The sequence below is a fragment of the Procambarus clarkii genome, chromosome 8, assembly GCF_040958095.1.
Source record: "Procambarus clarkii isolate CNS0578487 chromosome 8, FALCON_Pclarkii_2.0, whole genome shotgun sequence".
Classification (NCBI taxonomy): domain Eukaryota; kingdom Metazoa; phylum Arthropoda; class Malacostraca; order Decapoda; family Cambaridae; genus Procambarus; species Procambarus clarkii.
In genome coordinates, this window is record NC_091157.1 from 47804466 (window position 1) to 47832205 (window position 27740).

Below are 27740 nucleotides of genomic sequence, written 5' to 3' on the forward strand. Positions count from 1 at the left end.
CGAGATCAACAGCTAATAACGCAATCTATGGCGCTTTCGAGTACTTTGATTCTACCTGTATGTCCCCTTGTTCGTGTAGCCCCCATACTAGATATGTCGTGATCATGTCTCCCATGTGTTGTCTCTCTTAAAGTGATGTGAGGGTTAATCCCTTCAGTCTGATGGCACGTCTATGAATTTAGTCTTGCTTTGTTATGTGTTTTGTTGATATACGTCGTTCATGCTAGCGCTGCATGTTACAATACTGGTCTGATGTATGCGGTACTAGGGGAGATATCTAGCTTTACCCGGATTTCTCTCTCTCTCTAATCTGTAATCTGTGAGTACAGGATCCAAGGTTGGGATCCGGAATCTTGCAGAATCTTGCGATGTTTTCGGGTCTCAACATCCCCGCGGCCCGGTCCTCGACGTGGGCCTTCGATTTTCAGTGGCAGTGGGAGGAGAAGGAGGCAGAGCTGAACATAGGTGCTTTATAGTACTACGGCCAAAGTATGAATAACTGGACATTTATGTTAACATTTACAACATTTGTGAATAACGTTGCATATTACTATAAGAATAATTATTTATATATATATATATTAGTATATTTTGGTAGCAGTCTTTCCTGTAGACATATATTATTAAATATGACCGAAAAAGTAAGATTAATAATTCTAACACGAATTTTCTCAATCTTTCGTACATTACGCTTCACTGTTGGAGGTAAATCAAAAATCACTTCTCCAAAATTCATTTTTATTTCTAGTCTGACGCGACACGGGCGCGTTTCGTAAAACTTATTACATTTTCAAAGACTTCACAAATACACAACTGATTAGAACGTATCCCTGATTTTATATCTACATTTGAGTGAGGTGGGAAGGGTGATGTGGCATTAACACAAGACAGAACAGGAGGGAATATTAATAGGGTATTAAAAGTATCAACACAAGACAGAACAGAAACAATGGGTATTGAATAGAAGTGTTTGTAGAAAGCCTATTGGTCCATATTTCTTGATGCTTCTATATTGGAGCGGAGTCTTGAGGTGGGTAGAATATAGTTGTGCAATAATTGGCTGTTGATTGCTGGTGTTGACTTCCTGATGTGTAGTGCCTCGCAAACGTCAAGCCGCCTGCTATCGCTGTATCTATCGATGATTTCTGTGTTGTTTACTAGGATTTCTCTGGCGATGGTTTGGTTATGGGAAGAGATTATATGTTCCTTAACATATGAGATTATATGTTCCATTAAGGAACATATAATCTCTTCCCATAACCAAACCATCGCCAGAGAAATCCTAGTAAACAACACAGAAATCATCGATAGATACAGCGATAGCAGGCGGCTTGACGTTTGCGAGGCACTACACATCAGGAAGTCAACACCAGCAATCAACAGCCAATTATTGCACAACTATATTCTACCCACCTCAAGACTCCGCTCCAATATAGAAGCATCAAGAAATATGGACCAATAGGCTTTCTACAAACACTTCTATTCAATACCCATTGTTTCTGTTCTGTCTTGTGTTGATACTTTTAATACCCTATTAATATTCCCTCCTGTTCTGTCTTGTGTTAATGCCACATCACCCTTCCCACCTCACTCAAATGTAGATATAAAATCAGGGATACGTTCTAATCAGTTGTGTATTTGTGAAGTCTTTGAAAATGTAATAAGTTTTACGAAACGCGCCCGTGTCGCGTCAGACTAGAAATAAAAATGAATTTTGGAGAAGTGATTTTTGATTTACCTCCAACAGTGAAGCGTAATGTACGAAAGATTGAGAAAATTCGTGTTAGAATTATTAATCTTACTTTTTCGGTCATATTTAATAATATATATATATATATATACACACATATATATATATATATATATATATATATATATATATATATATATATATATATATATATATATATATATATATATATATGTTTAACCGGCGGGCAGTGCCAAAAATCTTGCCTTTTTCCATACATCTAAAAATGTGTATGTGTACTCACCTAGTTGTGCTTGCGAGGGTTGAGCTCTGGCTCTTTGGTCCCGCCTCTCAACTGTCAATCACACACACACACACAACACACAGTTGTGTGCGTGTGTGTGTGTGTAAAATGGGGGAGGTTGACCTCGATACATATCCATCTTGCCTGTCTGTGTTTTCAAAAAGACTCTATGATAACTGGCTGCCAGATGGAACCAGTCGTTAACTTTGAACAAATCTTGATACAGACTTCTCCTTCTTGCCTATTTTCACGGTCGTTGTGTCAATAATACATTATACTATTTATTCGGTGGAAGCTGATTGGCAAATTGGTAGTAAATTGCTTACTAACTTTCCGTCCCCTGCCGTGGTACTGGGATGTTCTCCAGGTCATATTGACCGGGATTCAACACGCATTTATCTGTGTCCACTCACGAAACCACTACATCTTTCATTAATCATGGCGACTTTGATTACATTTATTGATCGGTTTGCGAGCTAGGAAACGTCACAACGCGAGGTTATTATTCTTATAAACAACCTCCGAGAGCATCACAACTCATAAACTCATTAATAAGCGTAAAGACAGCCATTGGTTGTTTGAAAGTTATTGTTACGTAACGTTACAACTGTATTTTATACTTTAGGAAGTAAACAATACTAGTGAACGAGTTTGCGGCTGTCAGTAAATGTATTTATTCTGACGGCCAGTTATTCCTTATCATTAAAGTGTCATTAAATGTTATATTAATAATACTCTAAAGTTAATACTGAAGTGTATTTTACCCAGCGTGTATGCTGCCTGTTGTTCCATACACATGTTACTGTAGTTGTTCCATACACATACTACTGTTGTTGTTCCATACACATACTACTGTAGTTGTTCCATACACATGCTACTGAAGTAGTTGTTCCATACACATACTACTGTTGTTGTTCCATACACATACTACTGTAGTTGTTCCATACACATGCTACTGAAGTAGTTGTTCCATACACATACTACTGTTGTTGTTCCATACACATACTACTGTAGTTGTTCCATACACATGCTACTGAAGTAGTTGTTCCATACACATACTACTGTTGTTGTTCCATACACATACTACTGAAGTAGTTGGTCCATACACATACTACTGAAGTAGTTGGTCCATACACATACTACTGTAGTTTTATCTGACTGCAGGTTGAAGCGTGTTAGTGTTCACTTTTGATCGTGTATTCGTTTTAAGTAATCTACTTTGGTTTAGAGCCGCTGGGGGTCAAGGAGGGTTTCAGCTCTATTTTTTTATACCTGCTAGATGACTCTAATATAGAGTCCACCACAACTACCACTACAGCCACCACAACTACCACTACTATCACCACCACTTCCACTACTTCGTGACTGAAGTATATAAATAAATTAAAGGCTATAACAAAGGGGATATAAATAAGGTATTAAATACATGAACTCGAAACACAACTCAAAACAATGAATATAAATTGGATAAGTTTGCATTCCGGAAAGACCTGGGTAAATATTGGTTTGGAAATAGGGTTGTTGATTTATGGAGCCAATTCCCTGTTAAGATAATTGATGTGGGATCGATGTGTTGTTTCAAGCAAGAAGAGGTTGTGGAAGCCTCCTCCATCCACAACTTTACAGTGCGATACAACGAAGAGCAGGTCTGTGTCTGGTGACTTCGTGGTAAGACACACTCGGTATGGGAGCAATTTGGACACCGTCCATCAATTTTGATCTCGGGTGGTCTATCATAGACTTAGTTCTTGTAGAAAAACCAGTAAGAGGCAACTTATAAACACAAAGTCTCACAACCCACATGCCTGGCCAAGCCCTGGCCCCAAGTCTGGTATAAGCCCTGGCCCAAAGCCCTGGCCCCAAGCCCTGGCCCCAAGTCTGGTATAAGCCCTGGCCCCAAGCGCTGGCCCTAAGCCCTGGCCCAAAGCCCTGGCCCCAAGCGCTGGCCCCAAGCGCTGGCCCTAAGCCCTGGCCCCAAGCCTGGCACAAGGCCTGGTCCCCCAAGCCTGGAGCGAGATTCACGAAGCAGCTACGCAAGCACTTACGAGCGTGTACATCTTTCCTCAGTCTTTGACGGCCTTGGTTACATTTATTAAACAGTTTACAAACATGAAAACTTGCCAATCAACTGTTGTTATTGTTATAAACAGCCTCCTGGTGCTTCGGAGCTCATTAACTGTTTAATAAATGTAAACAAAGCCGCCAAAGATTGAGAAAAGATGTACAGGGTCGTAAGTACTTTCGTGAATCTGGCCCCAGGCTCCGGAACGGGCTCGGGGAGAATAGAACTCTCGAAACCCTCTCCAGGTATGCTCCAGGTATACAACAAAAGCACTAACAGGTAGTGACGGCGGGAACAGCCACACACGCACCACAACAGCGGCAATAGAAAATAAACGAGGCTTTTATTTCTAGTATCGACTTGCGAGGCGTCGTCATGATCGTATTTTCCAGTGATTCTGATTCCTCGTGAAAAAACAAAAGAGCGTCGGTAACACCACAGCCAAAACAACTGGCAGATTGGGCTGTTTAAATCTGTAGTTCAGTCGTGTTGGGACAGCAGTTTCCCGCCAAACACACACCGAAACTACGACGTTGGTGCAACGTTCGAACGAGTTTTAACACCTCCTAACCAGTTATAACAACCAATATAGCAAGTTGTAACAACGTTCTAATACGTCATAAACACGTTAAGCCAAGATGTAACAACTTTATTACAAGTTGTAACAAGCGGAAAATAGAGACAGTTTCGGTTTGTGTTTCCAGGGTTATGAGTACGCTTATTATTTGTACCTGCAGGATAGCGCTATTAACTCTTGGACCCCGCCTTTCTGTCGGTTATCTTAATATACTGACTCGTGACTAAATTGTGTTATCCTCCGATAGGTTATCTTCTCAGCCTCCTTCAGTCCCTACGAGAGCATCAAGTGAGGGGTGTGCGACGCAGGGGGTGATGGATTTATTGTCTCCATCGGGAGCCGGTCGGCCGAGCGGACAGCACGCTGGACCTGTGATCCTGTGGACCTGGGTTCGATCCCAAGCGCCGGCGAGAAACAATGGGCAGAGTTTCTTTCGCCCTATGCCCCTGTTACCTAGCAGTAAAATAGGTACCTGGGTGTTAGTCAGCTGTCACGGGCTGCTTCCTGGGGGTGGAGGCCTGGTCGAGGACTGGGCCGCGGGGACACTAAAGCCCCGAAATCATCTCAAGATAACCTCAAGATAACCTCCACCACCGGGGTTAGCCAGCATAAGTGAAATGACACAGCTACTGGTCTCTATATGTTCCAGAGAACGGAAGGGGCAGAGGAAGGGGGATAGGGGTTCTGGAAAAGGAGGGAGGGGGGTGGGCAATTATCCTCTATCCTTTCCACACCTTTCCAGTGGATGCGGAAGGATGGAAGAGTGAAAGAGAAGAAAGAGAGGGGATTATAGACGGACACTTGCACCAGACACCCCCACAGACGCCACCTTCCCGTCCATACAGCCCCCGTCACAGCACAAACGCCCCTTTTCCCCCGTCCAAACAGCCCCCCCGTCACAGCACAGACGCCTCTTCCCCCGTCCATACAGCCCCCCGTCACAGCACAGACGCCCGTTTCCCCCGTCCAAACAGCCCCTCCGTCACAGCACAGACGCCCCTTTCCCCCGTCCAAACAGCCCCCCGTCACCCAACAGACGCCCTTTCCCTGTCCATACAGCCCCCCGTCACAGCACAAGCACCTCTTCCCCCGTCCATACAGCCACCCGTCACAGCACAAACACCTCTTCCCCCGTCCATACAGCCACCCGTCACCCCCACAGACCGTCCAACACCACCCGGCGTTCCCATTTTCCCGAACTCATTCTCCGGAACCTCCCAAACGCTCGCCTCTGTTTGGGTTCTAAAATTGGCCAGAAGACTGTGGAAGCCGAGGACAAAGAGGAGACCAACCAGGATTTGCCACCATTCTCGTCTGCCTGTCCGCCTCTTCTGGATAGAAAATCGATTTTTTTTTTAATTTATAAGGGTGACGGGGTGGTAGGTGGAGGGAGGGAGGGAGGGAGGGAGGGGAGAGAGGTTTGTGGAAGAAATATGTTAAAATGAACCACAAGCTGTCTAGCTTTGTGTGTGTGTGTTTGGGTGTGTATGTGTGAGTGTATGCGTGCGTGTGTGTGTGTGTGTGTGTGTGTGTGTGTGTGTGTGTGTGTGTGTGTGTGTGTCTGTGAGTGTGTTTGTGTGTGTGTGTGTGTGTGTGTGTGTGTGTGTGTGTGTTTGTGTGTGTGTGTGTGTGTGTGTGTGTGTGTGTGTGTGTCTGTGAGTGTGTTTGTGTGTGTGTGTGTGTGTGTGTGTGTGTGTGTGTGTGTGTGTGTGTGTGTGTGTGTGTGTATGTGTGTGTATGTCTGTGTGTTAGGTACGCCAAGTTGCCTAGCAAGCCGAATTTTCCTGAAATATTATATTGTTTAAATTATTCTTATGGAAACATAAATCTTTCATTATATTATATATATATATATATATATATATATATATATATATATATATATATATATATATATATACATACATATATATATATATATATATATATATATATATATATATATATATATATCTTTAATTTTTTAACTGGAGTAAATACTAACATTGATCAGACATTTGATTAGACCTAATATAACCTATCTAACCTAACATAACCTATGCCAACCTAATTTAACACAACAATTCATATTCCCAATATAATATATTAATAGTCAGGAAAGAAATATTAGAAAAACACACGAAAAATCACTCTGCCTGTTAGGCAAAACGGGCCTTGCATACTAGGCCAAGTAGTGCGGTTCTGGCTCTTAGCTACGACATGCATAAAGAGTTATGGGACCTCACAATGACGTCATGCTGCTGATGCCAACCAACACAGGTTTATGAACCGACTGTCTGAGGACGGGGTAATGAGCAGTTAGGGTGGTACAGCAGTCTAATGGTCAAATCACTCGGTCGGATTTAGTATCTCATTAAAGGGCGATGTATTGCACTATTTACGATGATCAAGGCGACTGTTGGTGAACTCTTTTTGTGTGTTGGAAGCCGGTTTAAGATTTTGTTAAGTGTGTGTGTGTGTGTGTGTGTGTACTCACCTATTTGTACTCACCTATTTGCGCTTGCGGGGGTTGAGCTATGTGTGTTTGTGTGTGTGTGTGTGTGTGTGTGTGTGTGTGTGTGTGTGTGTGTGTGTGTGTGTGTGTGTGTGTGCCCGTATGTCTGTTCGCACGTTCGTGTGCGTGCGTGCGTGCGTGCGTGTGTGCGTGCGTGCGTGCATCAGTTACACACACACCGTCTGCTCCCCCCCCCTTCCTATCCCTTCTGCTTCTCTCAATATTTAATCACCCAATTAAGGACCGGCTCCTATCCCCCCCACCCCTCCCCCACCCCCCCTTCACCCTTAGTAAGCAGAGACGGCGATCTTACCTTATATAATATTCCCAGTGTACGAAAGGCCTCTCGTACGACTGTCAACTGAAGTGAAACGTTCCTTATACATAGTGTGGAACGTTTCTTGAAGATACTGTGAAACGTTTCTTGAAGATAGTGTGAAACGTTCCTTGAAGATAGTGTGAAACGTTCCTTGAAGATAGTGTGAAACGTTCCTTGAAGATAGTGTGAAACGTTCCTTGAAGATAGTGTGAAACGTTCCTTGAAGATAGTGTGAAACGTTCCTTGTACATAGTGTGAAACGTTCCTTCAACATAGTGTGAAAACGGATTAGGATGTAATCCGGTTGATTTGGTTGTAATCCGGTTGATTAGGTTTTAATCCGGTTGATTAGGTTTTAATCCGGTTGATTTGGTTGTAATCCGGTTGATTAGGTTGTAATCCGGTTGATTAGGTTGTAATCCGGTTGATTTGGTTGTAATCCGGTTGATTAGGTTGTAATCCGGTTGATTAGGTTTTAATCCGGTTGATTTGGTTGTAATCCGGTTGATTAGGTTGTAATCCGGTTGATTAGGTTGCAATCCGGTTGATTAGGTTGCAATCTGGTTGATTTGGTTGTAATCCGGTTGATTAGGTTGCAATCCGGTTGATTAGGTTGCAATCCGGTTGATTTGGTTGTAATCCGGTTGATTAGGTTGTAATCTGGTCGATTTGGTTGTAATCCGGTTGATTAGTATGTACTCCGGGATGAAATTCCGGCAACCAAAATTTTCTTAACTTCTGTTGGTTTACAATACAAATTCTCTGTTATTATACAATTTGTACTTGTTTGAATTAGTTTACAAACACCAAAAAAATAAACGTGGATAGTTTACAATGTGTATACAAAGATGCAACTGTTTCGTTCAACAAGAAACGGACAAACCCAGCCACAACCCCTCTATAGCCTCTATAGAGGCCGATGCACGAAGAACGTCAATTTTACGATGCCTTAGTTTTTCCTGACACGTCGCTTTTCTAACGTATTGGTTGATTCCATTACGAATGCGCCGATTCAGAAGACGTTCCCAGCACGTGGTGCATTAGATTTAAAGAGATTTAGAGCATTAGATTCTGTAGAAGTCCCAATCCTGTAGCATTAGATATAGAAGAGGGTTCAATCCTGTAGCATTAGATATAGAAGAGGGTTCAATCCTGTAGCATTAGATATAAAAGAGGGTTCAATCCTGTAGCATTAGATATAGAAGAGGGTTCAATCCTGTGGCATTAGATATAAATGAGGGTTCAATCCTGTAGCATTAGATTTAGAAGAGGGTTCAATCCTGTGGCATTAGATATAAATGAGGGTTCAATCCTGTAGCATTAGATTTAGAAGAGGGTTCAATCCTGTGGCATTAGATATAAATGAGGGTTCAATCCTGTAGCATTAGATATAGAAGAGGGTTCAATCCTGTGGCATTAGATATAAATGAGGGTTCAATCCTGTAGCATTAGATATAGAAGAGGGTTCAATCCTGTGGCATTAGATATAGAAGAGGGTTCAATCCTGTAGCATTAGATTTAGAAGAGGGTTCAATCCTGTAGCATTAGATTTGAATTAGATGCGTGGCATAGAGAGTTATGTGTGGAGTAAACATGAAGGATGAGGGGCGGCTGCGGCAGGGGCGGCTGCGGCAGAGGCGGCTGTAGCTAGGGGCGGCTGCGGCAGAGGCGGCTGTAGCTAGGGGCGGCTGCGGCAGGGGCGGCTGCGGCAGAGGCGGCTGTAGCTAGGGGCGGCTGCGGCAGAGGCGGCTGTAGCTAGGGGCGGCTGCGGCAGGGGCGGCTGCGGCAGAGGCGGCTGTAGCTAGGGGCGGCTGCGGCAGGGGCGGCTGTAGCAAGGGGCGGCTGCGGCAGGGGCGTCTGTAGCAAGGGGCGGCTGCGGCAGGGGCGGCTGCGGCAGGGGCGTCTGTAGCAAGGGGCGGCTGCGGCAGGGGCGGCTGTAGCAAGGGGCGGCTGCGGCAGGGGTGGCTGCGGCAGGGACGTCTGTAGCAAGGGGCGGCTGTGGCAGGGGCGGCTGCGGCAGAGGCGGCTGTAGCTAGGGGCGGCTGCGGCAAGGGCGGCTGTAGCAAGGGGCGGCTGCGGCAGGGGCGTCTGTAGCAAGGGGCGGCTGCGGCAGGGGCGTCTGTAGCTAGGGGCGGCTGCGGCAGGGGCGTCTGTAGCTAGGGGCGGCTGCGGCAGGGGCGTCTGTAGCTAGGGGCGGCTGCGGCAGGGGAGTCTGTAGCTAGGGGCGGCTGCGGCAGGGGCGTCTGTAGCTAGGGGTGGCTGCGGCAGGGGCGTCTGTAGCTAGGGGCGGCTGCGGCAGGGGCGTCTGTAGCTAGGGGCGGCTGCGGCAGGGGCGTCTGTAGCTAGGGGCGGCTGCGGCAGGGGAGTCTGTAGCTAGGGGCGGCTGCGGCAGGGGCGTCTGTAGCTAGGGGCGGCTGCGGCAGGGGCGTCTGTAGCTAGGGGCGGCTGCGGTAGGGGCGTCTGTAGCTAGGGGCGGCTGCGGAAGGGGCGTCTGTAGCTAGGGGCGGCTGCGGCAGGGGCGTCTGTAGCTAGGGGCGGCTGCGGTAGGGGCGTCTGTAGCTAGGGGCGGCTGCGGCAGGGGCGTCTGTAGCTAGGGGCGGCTGCGGCAGGGGCGTCTGTAGCTAGGGGCGGCTGCGGCAATTGCGGCTATTGCAATGGGCACGGCCTGCGGTAGGGGCGGCTATAGCAAGGGGCGCGGCCTGCGGCAGGGACGTCTATACAGCAAGAGGCGCAGCCTGCGGCAAGGGGCGGCGCTGAGGGGAGGAAAGCCCTAAGTGCAAGTGGCAAATTGCGGCCATTGTGCGGCCCGTGTTATTTTTGTAGTGCGGCTCTCACAGCCGCCGCCCAACTCTAATTAAAAATGATTAAATTCTATTGTGATGACAATGACGCCTGTGGATTTTATAATCAATCCCACCATCCCTCGCTACCTCTTTGGGGAGGTGGGGAGGGAAGGGGAAGGAGGGGGGGGAAGGGGGAGAAGGGGAAGGAGGGGGGGGGGAAGGGGGAGAAGGGGAAGAAGGGGGGGGGAAGGGGAAGAAGGGGAGGAGGGTGTTACAGGAAAGCAAAGGGACAGGGAAAGTTTAGATTATAGAGAAGAACTGCTATTGGGGTAATGGATGAGGGATATCTCTATGGATAGACAGGTGAGAGAAGTCAATTCTATCCCTAGCCTTACCTCCCATGAGAGGTGAGGGTCTAGGGATAAGGGGTAAGGGGTCAAGGGGACTTTTAAGGGATCAGGGAAGCAGCTGCTTCTAATAGATTTACAGTTCATTATATATATTTTTTTCTATTCATTCTAGGTTCTTTTTTTGTGTGGGATTACCCGGTTCTTAGTTCAAGCATGAAATAGAGTGAGAGGGGGAGAACATGAGAACAGAGGAAGAGAGGTGAGGGAGGATAGAAGAGACGGCGAGAGTGGAAGGATAGATGCGAGAATAGAGAACAATGATTTTTTGGCGCAATTTGAGTCAAAAACCACATCTTTGTGGGTGTGAAATATTTCTTGTATTGGTTCCAGAGGCGTTGGTTCCAGAGGAGGTGTTGGTTCCAGAGGTGTTGGTTCCAGAGGAGGCGTTGGTTCCAGAGGAAGCGTTGGTTCCAGAGGGGGCGTTGGTTCCAGAGGAGGCGTTGGTTCCAGAAGAGGCGTTGGTTCCAGAAGAGGCGTTGGTTCCAGAGGGGGCGTTGGTTCCAGAGGGGCATTCGCTCCGGATTGATATAAACTTAATTTACCCATTATGATGCCTGGATGATGGTAAACATGCTGGTAAGGGTGAGGGTAAGGGGAGGAAGGGGGGTTACAGGTGGAGGGAGAGGGGGAGCGGAGCATAATGGTGGAGAATAAGGGGGAAGGGGGAAAAGGGGGTTGAGGGGAAGCTCCAGCAGGTAAACAGGGCAGCGAGTGAGCTGTTCTTAAGCTGTAACTCAAGTGGAAGTTGTCACTCAAGTGGAAGTTGTCACGTTTTCTCAGGTTCGTGTCCCTGTCAGGGGGGAGGCCAGGGGGTCGAACCCTTCCCCCCCCCCTGCACCTGCTGACTCCTTAGCTACCATTCCCACCTGCCTCTACTCCCTTCCCCACCCCCAATCACCCCTCCTTCCCTCTCCCAGATGCCTTACCTCACTCCAATCACCAAATTTACAGTAGAAAAACAAATCATATTGCCTCATTTCACCCCCCTATCACCCCCCAATCTCCCAGGCTCAAAAGCACCTATTAACATTTTTATAACTATGGATTATCTTCTAAATCAACATTCAATACCCAGGACAATTGCTGAAGGCGAATGCCATTCACGGCCATTGGATCTCGAGACACTCCTGGCGATTTCATCCATTGTTTCTTAAAGGACAATAGAAACTGATTAGGCGTTTCTCCTAGACAACTGGCGGCATTGAGGGCTCAGTGCGGGTAAGGAGAAGGGGGTGAGAGGTGGGGTTGTTTGAAAAAGGAAGGGGTGAGGTGGGGAAGGAATTTGAGTAGGGTGGGTGGTGGCGAGGGTGTGTGAAAGCGTGATTTGGAAAGAGGGGTTTGTGGGGGATTGGGGATTTAATAGGGGGGGTTGGGGATTTGAAAAGGGGAGGAGGGATTGGGAAAAGGTTTCAGGGGGGGGGGGGAAGGTGGCTTGGGTTGCCAGACGACGTTGCCTGTACAAGAGATTATATGACAATCTCCTTGTTACTTAAGCAACTTGTTCTCCCCACTTTGCCACTTTGTAAACAAACGGAAAATGCAATTGTTATTGTCTATCCAGAAGCGAACGTGCCCAAACAACTCACCTATCCAAGCTGGTGCACAGGCAACGTTAATTATATGGTGCTTTAATACACGCTAAAACGCCGCAAAAATGACGTATTAGTTGAGACTCCGAGGTGACTCGCCTGTGTTCGTACAGTGTTCACTGTCGGTGCCATATTCGTACAGTGTTCAATGTTGGTGCCATATTCGTACCGTGTTCAATGCTGGTGCCATATTCGTACCGTGTTCAATGCTGGTGCCATATTCGTACCGTGTTCAATGCTGGTGCCATATTCGTACCGTGTTCAATGCTGGTGCCATATTCGTACAGTGTTCAATGCTGGTGCCATATTAGTATAATCTTCACTATAGTGTTGCTCTTATCGATATAAGAGTGTTGTTGCCATACACTCTTATATCGATAAGAGCTCCGAAATTATGCCCCACACTAAGACAGGATCACTAATAAGGAGGAATAAAAAAGTGGAATAGGAAACCAAAAAATGGAATAGGGGAAAAATGGGGAATATAAATTGGAACAGAAGGAGCTGCTTGGGGGTGGAGTATATTGTATTAAAATAAAGATTGGGATGGGAAGAGAGAAAGGGAAAGGATCGACTTGAGAATGGTTCAGGACGGAAACGTCGTCGTCCCTTCACTTTCTAGCGTGTGGTTTGGCCATCAAGGGAAAGGAGTGGGAAAGAGAGAGATTGAATAGGAAGAAATTAAAATGGAAGAGAAGTGTGATTAGCAACGCTAAATGGTACATAGGTCAGGCGTTGAGCAGCTGAGTCCAACAGCCTGGTTGGCCAGACCATCAGAGACCGGGCCGAGGGGACGTTGATCCCCGGAACCAATATCGGGAAGACAACTTAGCGGAGAATGAGAAGCAGAGAGGAGAGAGAGAGAGAGAGAGAGAGAGAGAGAGAGAGAGAGAGAGAGAGAGAGAGAGAGAGAGAGAGAGAGAGACAGAGAGAGAGAAAAAAAAATATATCAGGGAAAAGCGCCAAGCCATTACGACTATATAACACTTGGAAGAGATCAGGAGAAGCATTTGGAATGGGACAGGGGGGGAAGGAATGGTAGCCCAACCACTTGGAGAGTCGGGGATTGAACGCCGACCTGCATGAAGCGATAGAAGTAGGAGCAATAAAGTAGGAAAGGAGATGGAAGGCGAGGAAGAAGAAGAGATAGAGGGAGAGGAAAAGGACGGAAGAGGGAAAGGGGAGATGGGAGAGGAGAGGTGTAGAGAGGCGGGAGGGAGAGTGAATGGGGGGGGGGGATTGACCCCCTGCTGAGAGATGACGAAGCAAGAACTTTTTTTTTTTCCTTGACTTCATTTGCTGGAACTCTTCAAAACTTTGGCCTTGGTAGGTGTGTGTGTGGGGGGGGGGGGGGGTGGGGAGGGGAGTGTGTGTGTGGGGAAGGGGAGTGAGTGTGTGGGGGGGGGGAGGGGAAGTGTGTGTGGTGACAGGGTCCTGTGATTGGTCTGGTAATGGGCTAACGAGAGTCTGCAAGACTGAATGGTGAGAGGTCTGCAAGAATGGTGAGGGGTCTACAAGAATGATGAGGGGTCTACAAGAATGATGAGGGGGTCTGCAAGAATGATGAGGGGTCTGCAAGAAAGATGAGTGGTCTGCAAGAATGATAAGAGGTCTGCAAGAATGGTGAGGGGTCTGCAAGAATGATGAGGGATCTGCAAGAATGGTGAAGGGTCGGCAAGAATGGTGCGGAGTCTGCAAGAATGATGAGGGGGTCTACAAGAATAATGAGGGGTCTGCAAGAATGATGAGGGGTCTGCAAGAATGATGAGGGGTCTGCAAGAATGGTGCGGAGTCTGCAAGAATGATGAGGGGTCTGCAAGAATGATGAGGAGTCTGCAAGAATGATGAGAGGTCTGCAAGAAAGATGATAGGTCTGCAAGAATGATGAGGGGTCTGCAAGAATGATGAGACGTCTGCAAGAATGATGAGAGGTCTGCAAGAATGGTAAGAGGTCTGCAAGAATGATGAGGGGTCTGCAAGAATGATGAGGGGTCTGCAAGAATGATGAGACGTCTGCAAGAATGATGAGACGTCTGCAAGAATGATGAGAGGTCTGCAAGAATGATGAGAGGTCTGCAAGAATAATGAGTGGTCTGCAAGAATGATGAAGGGTCTGCAAGAATGATGAGGAGTCTGCAAGAATGATGAGAGGTCTGCAAGAAAGATGATAGGTCTGCAAGAATGATGAGGGGGTCTGCAAGAATGATGAGGGGTCTGCAAGAATGATGAGGGGTCTGCAAGAATGATGATAGGTCTGCAAGAATGATAAGGGGTCTGCAAGAATGATGAGGGGGTCTTCAAGAATGATGAGTGGTCTGCAAGAATGATAAGAGGTCTGCAAGAATGATGAGGGGTTCTTCAAGCATGAGCAAGATCCACTGTTATAAAATCATCACCACCCATGAATTGATGACTATGACTCTGCATGTCATCAGGCGAGAGGATAGAGGGTATTCCGACCACCCCAAAACTATGGACCTTAAAACCCCTGGCCATACCGACCATTCTTGCTCGGCTCAGGCAGTCCTTATTGGGTGCTCACGCTAGAGAAAGACAATCATACAGATAGTGAATTAACCTGGAGTGTAACTTGGAGTGTGACTTGAGTGTGTCTTGGAGTGGGTACTGGGAGTTCTACTCTTCAAGGGGGAGTCACCAAGTGGCACCAATGTGTTGTCGTGCTCCATAAGAGGGGGGAGGGGGGGAGAGGGGGTTCTCAGTGGGGTGTTGTGGTCTGGGGGTATTATTCAGCTGTTGTTAATGGGGAAAGGGGGGTGTATAGTCTTTTAGGGGGGGGTGTGGGGTGGAGGGGAGAGGAGGGGGTAATCAGTTCGTTGTGGTCCTGTTGAAAGGGTACTCAGTGAACCCTCGCTTAATGGGGAGGGGGCGGGGAGTAGGCTGTCACTCAAGGGTAGGGAGAAAGGGGCTGTCACTCAAGGGTAGGGAGAAAGGGGCTGTCACTCAAGGGTAGGGAGAAAGGGGCTGTCACTCAAGGGTAGGGAGAAAGGGGCTGTCACTCAAGGGTAGGGAGAAAGGGGCAGTCACTCAAGGGTAGGGAGAAAGGGGCTGTCACTCAAGGGTAGGGAGAAAGGGGCTGTCACTCAAGGGTAGGGACAAGAGGCTGACGTAATTCTGTGATCCAAAAGAAGTGTAAGATCTATTAGTAGCTATAGTCCAGGGTGTTGGTGGGGGCGTGTGAGAGTGACGGGGTTTCCGGGGGAGGGAAGGGAAGGGGATGGGAGAGGAGGGGAAGGGAGGGGGGAGGTAAGGTAAGGGAAGGGGGGAGTGTTTGGTCGTTAGGTTGCCTTGTATGAGGTAGTTGTGTGGCAGTTTCGAGGCTTCGTTTTCTTGTCAGACCCCCATTCTCCCCTCCCTCCTAAACCCCTTCCCCTTCCCCCTTCCCCCCCCTTCTCCTTCCCCCTCCCCATCCCCCCTCCAGCTGTCTACAAAGCTGCATTAACCCTTTCGGAGGTTGTATGTTGCCTGATGTCTACTGTGGGAAGAGGATCCTCCCCAATGTTCCGTCGACCTAGCGGCTTCGACAGGATTTAGTTGGTGGGGGGTTGTGGGGGGGGGCTTGTGGGGGGGGGGCTTGTGGGGAGCTTGTGGGGGGGGGGCTTGTGGGGGCTTGTGGGGGGGCTTGTGGGGGGACTTGTTGGGGATGTCATCCTCTAGAGGTACAGCAAAGGAAGGTATCACTCAGGAGACATAAAGTAATCTGTAATCTTTAGGACACTGTTTAAGACATCTTTTAAGACATCTTTAAGACATCTTTAAGTCTTTTCCTGTTGTGGTCTTGTCCGTGATGGTTATTCGGTCTTGCTTCACTGACGGTCGGTGTCCTTGACTACTAACCACAATTACTGATTTCTCATCACTATTGACTCTTGCAATAGCGGTGGTTATTGTATATTTATCTCTCATTGCATACATTCCTTTGGCTGCAATTTTATGGGTTAAACAAACTGTGTTAGCATTGCTCAGCGCCTGAATATGTTATCTCATAAGACTCACCTAAGACAGTGAAAAGATACCGTTTATGTATTAGAAAACCATTATGTGTTTGGCCATAGTTAAGTAAATATACATATTTCTTGGGTTAAACATATATGAAGCGTCTATAAGTGCTTTTAAATCTCCCAACGTTAAAAAGTTGACCTATTTACGGAAGAGCTGGAGAAGATGAGTCACAACGACCTGGAATGGTGGTCACAACGACCAGGAATGGTGGTCACAACGACCAGGAATGGTGGTCACAACGACTAGTAGTAGTGGTTACAACGACCAGACCACAGCTTCCCCCCAGCAACAGGGGAGGGGGGGGGGTGTCCGGGGGGTCGTTCCCGCTGATAGCGGCTTCCTCGCACCGGTAAACCAGCTTCATAATCAATCTAATTAATTAGAAGATTAATTTAATGAGCCGACAGCCGCCTGACAACTCCGGCGTCCCAGACTGATGGTGTTACAGCGACTGAGACAGAAATCACGGTCTTTTTAACCCGGCGGCTGCGTGAGTCCCCAGACATTAATTGGGTTGAGGTGGAATTGATGTGGTGGTAGTGAGCTGTTGTGAGTTTTGTGGGGTTGTAGTGAGGGGGGGGGTATGTTGTGAAGGGGGGGAGGTTATGTTGCATGTGTATGTGGCAAAGGGGAGGGGAAATGATGTGGTTAGGAGGGGGGAGAAGGGGCCCAGGAAGAGGTGCGGTGGATGAGGGGGAAGAGTGGATAGGGGAGGTAATGGCATGGAAAGGGGGAAGGGGAATGAGAAGAGTGAGGGGGGGCAGGGAATGGGAAGGTAAAGGATAGGGGCAGGGTAAGAGAAGGGGTAAGTGCAGAGGGGGGGGGTGCAGGCAGGGGTAAGGGGAGTGGTTTGGGAGGGGGTAGGCGTGCCAGCTAAAATAAGGGGTCCACGTGGACGGGGTTATTGAAGGTCTGGGGCCGCATGAAATACACCAGACATACACACGTACACACCAGTACATAAACCCCCCGTAATACACATCATACATTACTACTTCACCTTAAAAAGATTCCAATTAACGGCATAAAAGCACTTATAAGGCCCAAGTGAAATCAAGATTTGTATTGTGGTGGGCGAGAAGAGCGGTGCAGATAGAGCCATAAATAAAAATGTTACGGTAAGTAGATTATTGGAATCGTCAGAGGCACCACTAACACTTACAGTAGACACCGTAGGACTCACACAGCAAGTATGAGTGCCTGGCACAGTGAGGGAAGAGGAGTACGTATGCAGGAGGAGGAGGAGGAAGAGAGGTGGGAGGGGTAAGGAAGAGGGGTGGGAAGGGGTAAAGAAGGGCACAGACCTTGGTTTAATGCCACTATTTATTGCCTGCCGCTGACGTCTCATTAAGCTGTGTCATGAGTCCGCTGTCATCGAGTGCCAATTAAGTTGGACTTATTGGTAGACTGATCCCCGGGCCGACACGTTGGTGAGGGCGGGGGGGGGGGGCGTGGTGAGGGCGGGGGGGGGGGCGTGGTGAGGGCGGGGGGGGGCGTGGTGAGGGGGGGGGAGGTGCTTGGAGAGGGGGGGAGGGGCGTGGCGAGGGGGGGAGGTACATGGTGAAGGGGGGAGGAGAGGTGAAGAGGGGGGGGGGGGAACAGGGGTTGGAGGTGATGAGGAATGGGTGGCGGTGAAAAGATGTGAAGAAGTGGGAGGGTAAAAGAGGGGGGGGGGATGGGAGGGAGAGTGTTGGTGATGGAACGGGGAGAAGTGAGAGATCTCGGGAGGGTTGAGTTGCAACTGGTTAGAGAATAGAGGGAGAGGGAGAAGGAGGGAGGGGAGGGGGTGGGGTGAGAATGTTAGAGATGGGAAGGGTTGGGGAAGAATGAGGGGGGGGGAATAGGATTGAAAATGGGGGGTCAAGATGCATATAAAATAGTGTTGGACCATTGGGGGTAGGGAGGAGGAGGAGGAGGAAGCCAGGTAGACACAACTACAACACAAGCACCAGCAATACAAGCAACTCAAGAAGCAGCAAGATACACACAAGAGCTTATTGCTGAAGCAACATTCCCTTCAGCACCAGCACCACCAGCAGCAGCAGTACCACTACCACCACACCAGCCCCACACCACCACCTTCAGCAGCCTCACACCACCAGCAGCAGCAGTACCACCATCACCACCACCACACCACCACCACCACCACACCACTACCACCACACCAGCCCCACACCACCACCACCACTAGCCTCACACCACCAGCAGCAGCAGTACCACCATCACCACCACCATCACCACCACCATCCCCACACCACCAGCACCACACCACCACTACCAGCCCCAAACCACCACTACCAGCCCCACTCCACCACAACCAGCACCACACCACCACTACCAGCCCCACACCACCACCACCACACCACCACTACCAGCCCCACACCACCACAACCAGCCCCACACCACCACAACCAGCCCCACACCACCACTACCAGCCCCACACCACCACAACCAGCCCCACACCACCACAACCAGCCCCACACCACCACTACCAGCCCCACACCACCACAACCAGCCCCACACCACCACCACCAGCCCCACACCACCACAACCAGCCCCACACCACCACCACCACCACCAGCAAGCACATACCAATGTTTGCAGATGAAGCAACACTGACGAATGTAAAAACAGAGGAGGTCTGCCGGAAGTTACAGGATGACCGAGACAAACTCCAATAGTGGTCAAACAAATGGTTGTTGGAATTCAATCCCAACCAGTGTAAAGTAATGAAGATGGCAAAGGGGAAGAGAAAACCAGAAGACATCTACATCATAAGGGAAGGCAACTACAGGAATCGGAGAGAAAGATTTAGGAGTGGATATATATCCAAGAGAAGCACCAGAAGCACATACACACAAACAGAATAACATCAGCAGCATATGAGACGCTGACAAATATAAAAACATCGTTCTTATATTTAGGATTCAGGTCCTGGATTATGTGCCTCTGTAACATTTTCCACTGTCGCCCGCTGATGGGTATTGGGTGTATAATAAATGAATTAAACAAACTGAAAGGATAAGTAGTGGAAGCCACCTCCATCTACAAATATACAGGCCAGATTCGACAAAGAATTTGAACATTAGAATAGTTCAATTGTGTCGCACCAGTTACAACATGGCTTAGTAGGACTTGGGGGTACAGACTTCCCTCCCTTCTAGACACTACTAGGTAGGTACAACCACAACTACCACCACCACCACAACTACCACCACCACCACAACTACCAGGAGGAGGCTGCAGTGTCGAAAGATGCAGTGAGGTGAGATCGAATGTCCGTCATCACAGTAATTATTAGGACACACAAAAGAAAGGAGGAGAAGACTCGCGGGGTAGGAAGGAGTCACCGAGCAGACCTCTCTGCTCGGCAGACTCTAGCTCCCGGGCCCCCGTCTGCAAGACGTGTCAGTGTCTGCTCTCCCTCTACACTAACGACCTTAACCCAACGACCATGATGTTAATTAGTTCAGGAAAGTGGATATTTCTAATGCTGGTATACTTCAATCTGATTGGTCGACTGGTTATGTGTAGTTGCAGCTGATTGGCTGCTGGTTATATATAGCTACAGCCTGATTGGTCACCTGGTTATGTGCAGCTTCATCTGATTGGCTGCCTGGCTCAGGCTGGTCGAGCCCAGGCATGATTGACGAAGGAAACACCATTAAGGTCTCTCACAAGGGGTCGTGCTGGATAATGATTGCTACATCGGAGATTTATTCCAGTTCCCCCCCCCCCCCCTTGCATATCGTGGTCGGGAGGGAGAGGGGCGGTGCGATAGCAAGATTAGCAGACACCAACACCACCACCACTACCACCACAACCACTACCACCACCACCACTACCACTACCACCACTACCACTAGCAGTTACAGCCAGATGTCTATTTAATTCCCACAATGCTTCTGATTATTCAGCAGATATCGACTACTGAATCGACTTGAGAATGGTCCAGGACGGACCGAAACGTCGTCGTCCCTTCACCTTCTAGTGTGTGGTCTGGTCAACATACTTTAGCCACGTTATTGTGACTCATCGTCTGCATATAACAGATTCCTGTGATCGCCACGAGACTATTAAATCTAATTATGCCCCACCGGATCCCCTAGCTGTGATGTCTATAAACATTGACTATTATTTATTCGACGGTTAATCTTAGAAGCTTGTGAGATCACTGGATGGATAGAGGCAAACACTGAAAATTTTCACAACACCTTTGGCTGGTACAAGGCAATTGAGCATCAGTCTTAATGATGATTGATTGATCGGCAGTGAGAATGTCAACAAACTTTGCATTTCTTTTCCATTTGGCCCTCAGACATGACAGTGGAAGCTTTCGAGAGAGAGAACTGGACAAATTGCTACTAGAGTTACCGGATCAGCTTGACTGTTGTGGGCTTTCTGGAGACATTGAAAACTATCTCACACAGACTCAGCAATCATCAGCAAAAACTGGCCAAAGATCAGCCTGCAATTGCAGAAGAACTCGCGAAAACGTCAACCAGTAACAGGAAAAACAACCAATCAGGCCTACTTTGGCTAACAAGCTCTTCCCTAATTGGTGGAAGCATGGCAGTTTGGATGTGTGGGCGCTGAGCGGCAGAAGAGATGTACTGGCTTGGCGGAAGGTTGCTAGCTGACAGGTCACAGACACAATAAAAAGATATCTCTCATTTTCATAATTACTCTCCTTTGTGGTGGGCCGAGTTGTGAGACCCAAAGTCCTGGCTGTGGTGGGCCAGAGTTTCTCTCTCTCTCTCTCTCTCTCTCTCTCTCTCTCTCTCTCTCTCTCTCTCTCTCTCTCTCTCTCTCTCTCTCTCTCTCTCTCTCAGAGATGACACAGAAGGAGAGAGAGAGAGAGAGAGATCTCAAGTGAAGGTTGAGATATGGAGCCAAATAATATAATTAACATAAAAATAATTTGCTAAGTACACCCCCCCTTATCTGATGCTTCTGTTCACCTAGCAGTAAATAGGTACTGCCCTAAGACCGTGTGTGTGTGTGTGTGTGTGTGTGTGTGTGTGTGTGTGTGTGTGTGTGTGTGTGTGTGTGTGTGTGTGTGTGTGTGTGTGTGTTTGTGAGTGAGAGAATTAACATATTTAGGGAAAATAGGTCAGAATTCTGTACTTCTGGGGGGCATAAGTGAGATAAGGCGAAGGTTGGGAGAGGTGTGTGTGTAAATATCTGTCATATATGTCAGTATATAAATGTTATTATTTATGTTGCACCATCCCAGGACTATGTACTGTCCGTACTGAGGCTAAGTACCTGTCATTACCTAACCTAACTACCTGTCATTACCTAGCCTTAGTACCTGTCATTACCTAGCCTAAGTACCTGTCATTACCTAGCCTAAGTACCTGTCATTACCTAGCCTAAGTACCTGTCATTACCTAGCCTAAGTACCTGTCATTACCTAGCCTAAGTACCTGTCATTACCTAGCCTAAGTACCTGTCATTACCTAGCCTAAGTACCTATTCGTTAATAAAGTCCACATCGACTCATGCAAAGCCAACGCTATCCATATTTTACTGAGTAATTCACTGTCATGAAATCCACCGCTTGGCTCTTATTAGTTTTTGTTTGGGCTAAATTATATTTTACTGCGAAGGGAAGGGTAAAGGGAGGGGGAGGGGGTTGATGATGGGAAGCGTTGGGGGTAGTGGATGGGAAGGGAATGAGGGAGGGGGGGGGTGGTGGCGGATTGAAGATTGTAAAATTTTAAGACAATTTACAACGAATCTTTATTTTTAATTTTCATTCTAATCGTTATTTTTTTTCACTCTTGTATTTTCTTTTATGCAATCTCCTTTTTTTTGGGGGGGGGGGGGGGGAAAGGGGAGGAGGGTGGCTATTCTAGAGTTTCTCCGTCTTTCCCCTTTTCTCTCCTTTCCCCTTTTTTTTATCGGTGTGTGTCATTTTCCCCAATGGTTTAGCGTGTATCACAGAGCGAGGGAGCAAGACCACAACAGCTAATGAGGAAGATCAGTTCAAATGGGACTTTTGCGTGTTGGGTAATCCTCAGTCCACCGCAGTGCCTCCCTCAGACACTCCAGGGTCCCTTCCTTCTTGCCTTCCTTCATTCCTCCTTCTTCATTCATTTCTCCCTCTCTTTCCTGGGATCGGAAAGATTTCCGGCGCCTGGGATCGAACCCAGGACCACAGGATCACAAGTCCAGCGTGCTGTCCGCTCGGCCGACCGGCTCCCTCAACACATCTCACATCAACACATCTCAAGAAACAACACCAACTTTTGGTAGCAGTTGTGGGGTGGAAACGCCAGTTTTATCTCTTTAAATGAGAGCAATCAAGGCTCTATCTCTGCCAGTAGATGTCTTCACTCTAGTGTAAATGGGAGCTGTAAGATCACTTCTACTCTCAGCATAATACCAGTGGGAAGCTTAAGCTCCTGGGCCCCGCTTGATTGCTCTCAAACTGTATTCCTTACAACGGATATCTTTTTATATCTATACGGAACGGAACGGATATCTATAAAAGGAAAGAGATTTCTTATAATATACACAGATAAAATATTTGAAGGTCAGGTTTCAACCCTCTATAATGCTATTCCAACATATGGAAGTGTGAGATACGATTGGAAATATAAAAAAAAATCCAAAGACAGGTCGTGGAGCCATATGCACGATTAGAGAACACGACAAACATCCATTTTCAGCAAACACACGAATTGATGACAAGGTTGTAGAGACGTAACTATAACATTGTTGTGATGTAACGACGATGTAGTATATTGATGTACTTGAGTGAATTGGATAGGTTCACAACCCTTCAATCTCCTGCCAACATATATTTATTATATATCTGAAACATCAGTCGAAGCTTTCAAAAAGAGAACTTAGACAAGTTTCTGCAGAGAGTTACCGGATCAACAGAGCTGTGATGACTGTTATCTTGTGGGATATAAAGGTCAAATTGCCTCATGGACCAGGAAATCGCGAGTGGAGGCTGGGATAAAAGAGATATGAAAATGATCTACAGATAATGTAATCTGTGGCTCATTTAACTACTGGTTCGGTACGCTAAGACGGATGTTTTACGTCATGAGTCGCAGTCAGTCATTATGAATCGTCGTGAGGAGCGGAACGAGTCGTTCCGAGGAGTGGAACAAGTCGGCGTCGCGACGAACGTTCACATCTTACAGCTTGAAGTCAGCTGAAGTCACCTGACAGCTTACCTGGAATCATTAATACTACACTGGAATCAAGCTGGAAATAAATTTTTTTTTTCCTCGTGATTTGAAAAGCGTCAAATTTACCACCTGGACCAATCCACCAATCGCTTCCCGGTGTATATAAAGACAAAACCCGTATGTGTGTTTGCTTTTATCTTCCACATACGTTGACATGTATTTCTTTCGCTTCCAGGCACTGAATAAGTGTCAGACTAGGGTTGAGTTTGGGTTTACAGACCATTCAGCCACGGAGGGTTATTGAAGATCTCTTCCAATCACAGATTACAATCCTAAGCAGCATATATATATATATATATATATATATATATATATATATATATATATATATATATATATATATATATATATTTCCATGCGTCGCGCTTAGGACGAGTTGTTCTTATCAACGAGTTGTTCTTATCAACGAGTTGTTCTTATCAACCTCTGCAACTGCATACATTGTTCCATCAAATGCCAAACTCTGGTTGTGAGGGTAAGATGGCGATCTGCGGGCCGCTGTAAGCAACAGCCATATCGATCAAGTTATCAAGATGACTGCAAATAAACTGGAGATGTTGATTATTAATGATATCTTTACTGACAAAATGTGTATATATATATATATATATATATATATATATATATATATATATATATATATATATATATATATATATATATATATATATATATATTATATATCATTTTGCATAATTGGAGCATTGGGGTAATTCCATTTGATCTTGTTACCGTGAGGATGTTTCTTGTATGTACAGAGCTGCACTGGATATAGGATCGTACATTAAGATAACTAGATGTTATCTATAACTAGATGATAACTAGATTAAGATAACCCCCCCGGCTGTACCCGGGTTTCTTTACAAGTTTCACATTCAGTAATACAGCGTGTGAATGTTTTAACAGTTTGTCATGGAGGTTACAGGCTGCATTAGATGTTAGTGATGCATGTGTAGTGAGGGAGACAGATCTCACACACACACACACACACACACACACACACACACACACACACACACACACACACACACACACACACACACACACACACACACTTGTGCCAACCAAGTGGACTGGGGGCCAGATTCACGAAAGCAGTTACGCAAGCACTTACGAACGTGTACACCTTTCCTCAGTCTTTGACGGCTTTGGTTACATTTATTAAACAGTTTACAAGCTTCAAAACTTGCCATTCAACTGTTGTTATTGTTATAAACAGCCTCCTGGTGCTTCGGAGCTCATTAACTGTTTAATAATTGTAAACAAAGCCGCCAAAGATTGAGAAAAGATGTACAGGTTCGTAGGTGCTTGCGTAACTGCTTTGTGAATTTGGCCCGCTGGTCTGTTAGAACGACGGTCTCGTTTTTTGACAGAGTTGCCGTTCGAATCCTGAACGGCAGACTGATACTCATAATTTTTTTTCACACACGCTGGTGATAACCAGTGACAGAAGCTGGTTCGTGACTTTAAACGGGTTGTTATATCCTGTTTTATACATGATGTGTTCTTCCCTGTGTGTGGGAGCCGGTCGGCCGAGCGGACAGCCCGCTGGACTTGTGATCCTGTGGTTCTGGGTTCGATCCCAGGCGCCGGCGAGAAACAATGGGCAGAGTTTCTTTCACCCTATGCCCCTGTTACCTAGCAGTAAAATAGGTACCTGGGAGTTAGTCAGCTGTCACGGGCTGCTTCCTGGGGGTGGAGGCCTGGTCGAGGACCGGGCCGCGGGGACACTAAAGCCCCGAAATCATCTCAAGATAACCTCAAGATAACCCTGTTATGGTGTCTCCTGTTTCCTGTTTTCTTACTCTCTCTTTTCTTACGCTCCTACTCTTCCTTTTCTAACTTTCTCTTCCTTATGCCAGTTCTTCTCCTCCGGACAAGACTGGGTGCGGCGCCACTCTCCTATAGCCAGTTTTTGCTCCTCTTATCGGACGCAGATCGAGCCAAAGCGTTTTAGTTAATAAACAAAATCCCTAGATTATGTCCGTCACTCTGCTCTCTCTCTCCCTTTTCCCCCCCTCCCTCCCTCCCACCGTTCTTGGTGCACCCTCTCTTTCTTACTTCCTCTCTCCTCTCCCTTCCTGCTATTCTCTTCGCTAGCTCTCACGCTTTTCCGCTAACTCTCCCTTTCTCTCTCTCTGTCTGTCTCTCTCTCGCTTCTCTGTCCATCTGTACATTTACCGTTATGGTTACTCCAGACGGCACCAGAGAATTGAAACAATTCTATCTCTTTCTCCATTTTCTCCTCCTCCTCCTCTATCTCCTCCTTTTCCTTCTATGATTTCGTCCCATTTCACCTCTATGCTTCGTTCTCACACACACACACACACACACACACACACACACACACACACACACTCACACACACACACACACACACACACACACACACACACACACATTCACTCATTCACTCATTCACTCTAACGTCACGTGGGCTATAGCATTATCCTTCACCCATATGTTAGCTATTTGTGTACAAGGGGAGGCGAGGGACAGCGTAAAGAGTATGGCAACGGCTGCTGCTTTATTGAGCTCGGTAGAGTGCGGTTTCTTTACACTGTTGGTGCTGGGTGTAAGCATGTGGCTCAAAGAGTATAATAATATCTATTGTTCATTCTACTTCAGAGCAAACCTTGCTTGTAGTGTAAAGTTCGCGGAGCTCTAATAAATTGGCGTTTCGCCATATATTATATTATATATATATATATATATATATATATATATATATATATATATATATATATATATATATATATATATATATTTTATATAAAGTTTGTGAGGGTACCACCTCAGGTGCCAATGTGAGGGACCCATAGCCTCGGAGAAGAAAATAACAAGTATTTAGAGACGACCTTGTGTTCACAGGAGGTGAACTCCTGTGAACACTGTATAGGAACGAATTATCTGAGACTACGTTGGTGGATTGGGCTTAGATGCGATTATAGGCTTAAGGCACGTGGTAGAGTGACCATTACGGTACTGCTGTTTGTCTCTCTCTTGCCCTCCTTCCCTTCCCCCCCTCTCTCCCCCTACCCTTCCCCCTCCCTATCCCTCATCCCCCCCCCCACCAGCACACGTGTGTGTGTGTGTGGGGGGGGGGGAGTAGGGGGAGGGGTTGTCAACACCTCACACGGGTTAATATTATAGATATGCCGGTCAGGTATCCAACACCCTGAGATAATAATGGAAATCACTGAATGACACGACAATCTCTCATAAATCGCCGACTTTCCCCCCCCCCCCCCCTAGTGTTGACACGAATGTTTATGTGCGTGTCTGTGCGTGTTTGGTGGATGCATATCAGTGCGTATTTGTACGACCCGTTCGTGTTTATGTTTGGGGTTGATTAGTGTATTCCTTTCGTGTCTTTATTGTGTATATTAGACGGTGATTCGATCGTAATTTCTGTCCGATTCGTGGTTTGGTGATATTAAACATGATATTAAACCATACTTATTTTCCCAGCAACACGGCCTGCCAATCGATTTACAACCAGGTAGCTTCAGGGCGCTCGTGTGAAAATAACGAAAAAAAAATGTTCAATTGAGCCTATGGTTGAAAAATATCTTTAACTCAATTTTCTTAATGTGCATTATATAAATTTATTTACATTTATTTCTTCAACAATTATCATGTTATCGATTATAAACTGATTGTATATAATTGTGATTTTCTAGTCAAATGGGTGGAGCTTAATTTTATTATATAAGGAAATGAATTTATTTACCCATTTGTTACAATTAGTGACGCAAAATATTGACCACTTAAAGTGTTTGTTTTGGGAAGGTAAAGTGACAATAGTTAGTGGGTGTGGCTTTTGGTGTGGCTGATTCTAGTGTTGATGGGGCAGGGGGGGTGCTACACAGGCGTAGAGGTATGGCAGGGTGTGGAGCCATGAGCCTAGAGGTGTGGCAGGGGGGGGTCTGGGCCCATGGGTCTAGTGGTGTGGCTCAGTAATGTGGCTCAGTGGTGTGGCTCAGTGGTGTGGCTCAGTGGTGTGGCTCAGTGGTGTGGCTCAGTGGTGTGGCACAGTAGTGTGGCTGGAAGGGTCTCCGGGTCTCTGGCACTGTGGTCATGACAGACAGCGTTCCAATTTATTTAATGAGCTCGTGTGGCTCTCGTGGGGAAACGACCGCGCTACTCCTGTTTACCCGCGTGATAAATGACAAGACGTGGATTTAAATAACGAATATGGCGCCACGTCGAGAGTGGGTGGATGGTGGATAAGGGAAATAGGATTAATTGTGATTGAATAAGCTAGTTTTTTCCCCAAGC

At 46.9% G+C, this 27740-nt stretch overlaps 2 protein-coding genes across 7 annotated transcripts in view; one reads left to right on the forward strand and one right to left on the reverse strand.

The window, feature by feature from the left end:
* LOC123759666 (uncharacterized) overlaps nucleotides 1-27740 on the forward strand; it is a 364501-nt gene that overhangs the window by 212196 nt on the left and 124565 nt on the right. The window lies entirely within an intron of this gene.
* Nucleotides 9202-11185, reverse strand: LOC138361107 (uncharacterized). The gene is made up of 2 exons (XM_069320560.1): nucleotides 10928-11185; nucleotides 9202-9633 (listed from the first exon to the last, which is right to left on the reverse strand). The coding sequence occupies exons 1-2, from the start codon at nucleotides 11183-11185 to the stop codon at nucleotides 9202-9204; spliced, it is 690 nt and encodes a 229-aa protein (XP_069176661.1).

Excerpts from the sequence above, each read along its gene's own strand:
- LOC138361107 (XM_069320560.1), bottom strand. The coding sequence starts at position 11,185 with ATGGGTAAATTAAGTTTATATCAATCCGGAGCGAATGCCCCTCTGGAA. Across the intron at positions 9,634-10,927 it reads TTCACACCCACAAAGATGTG|CTACAGACGCCCCTGCCGCA; the intron begins GTTTTTGACTCA and ends AGCCGCCCCTAG.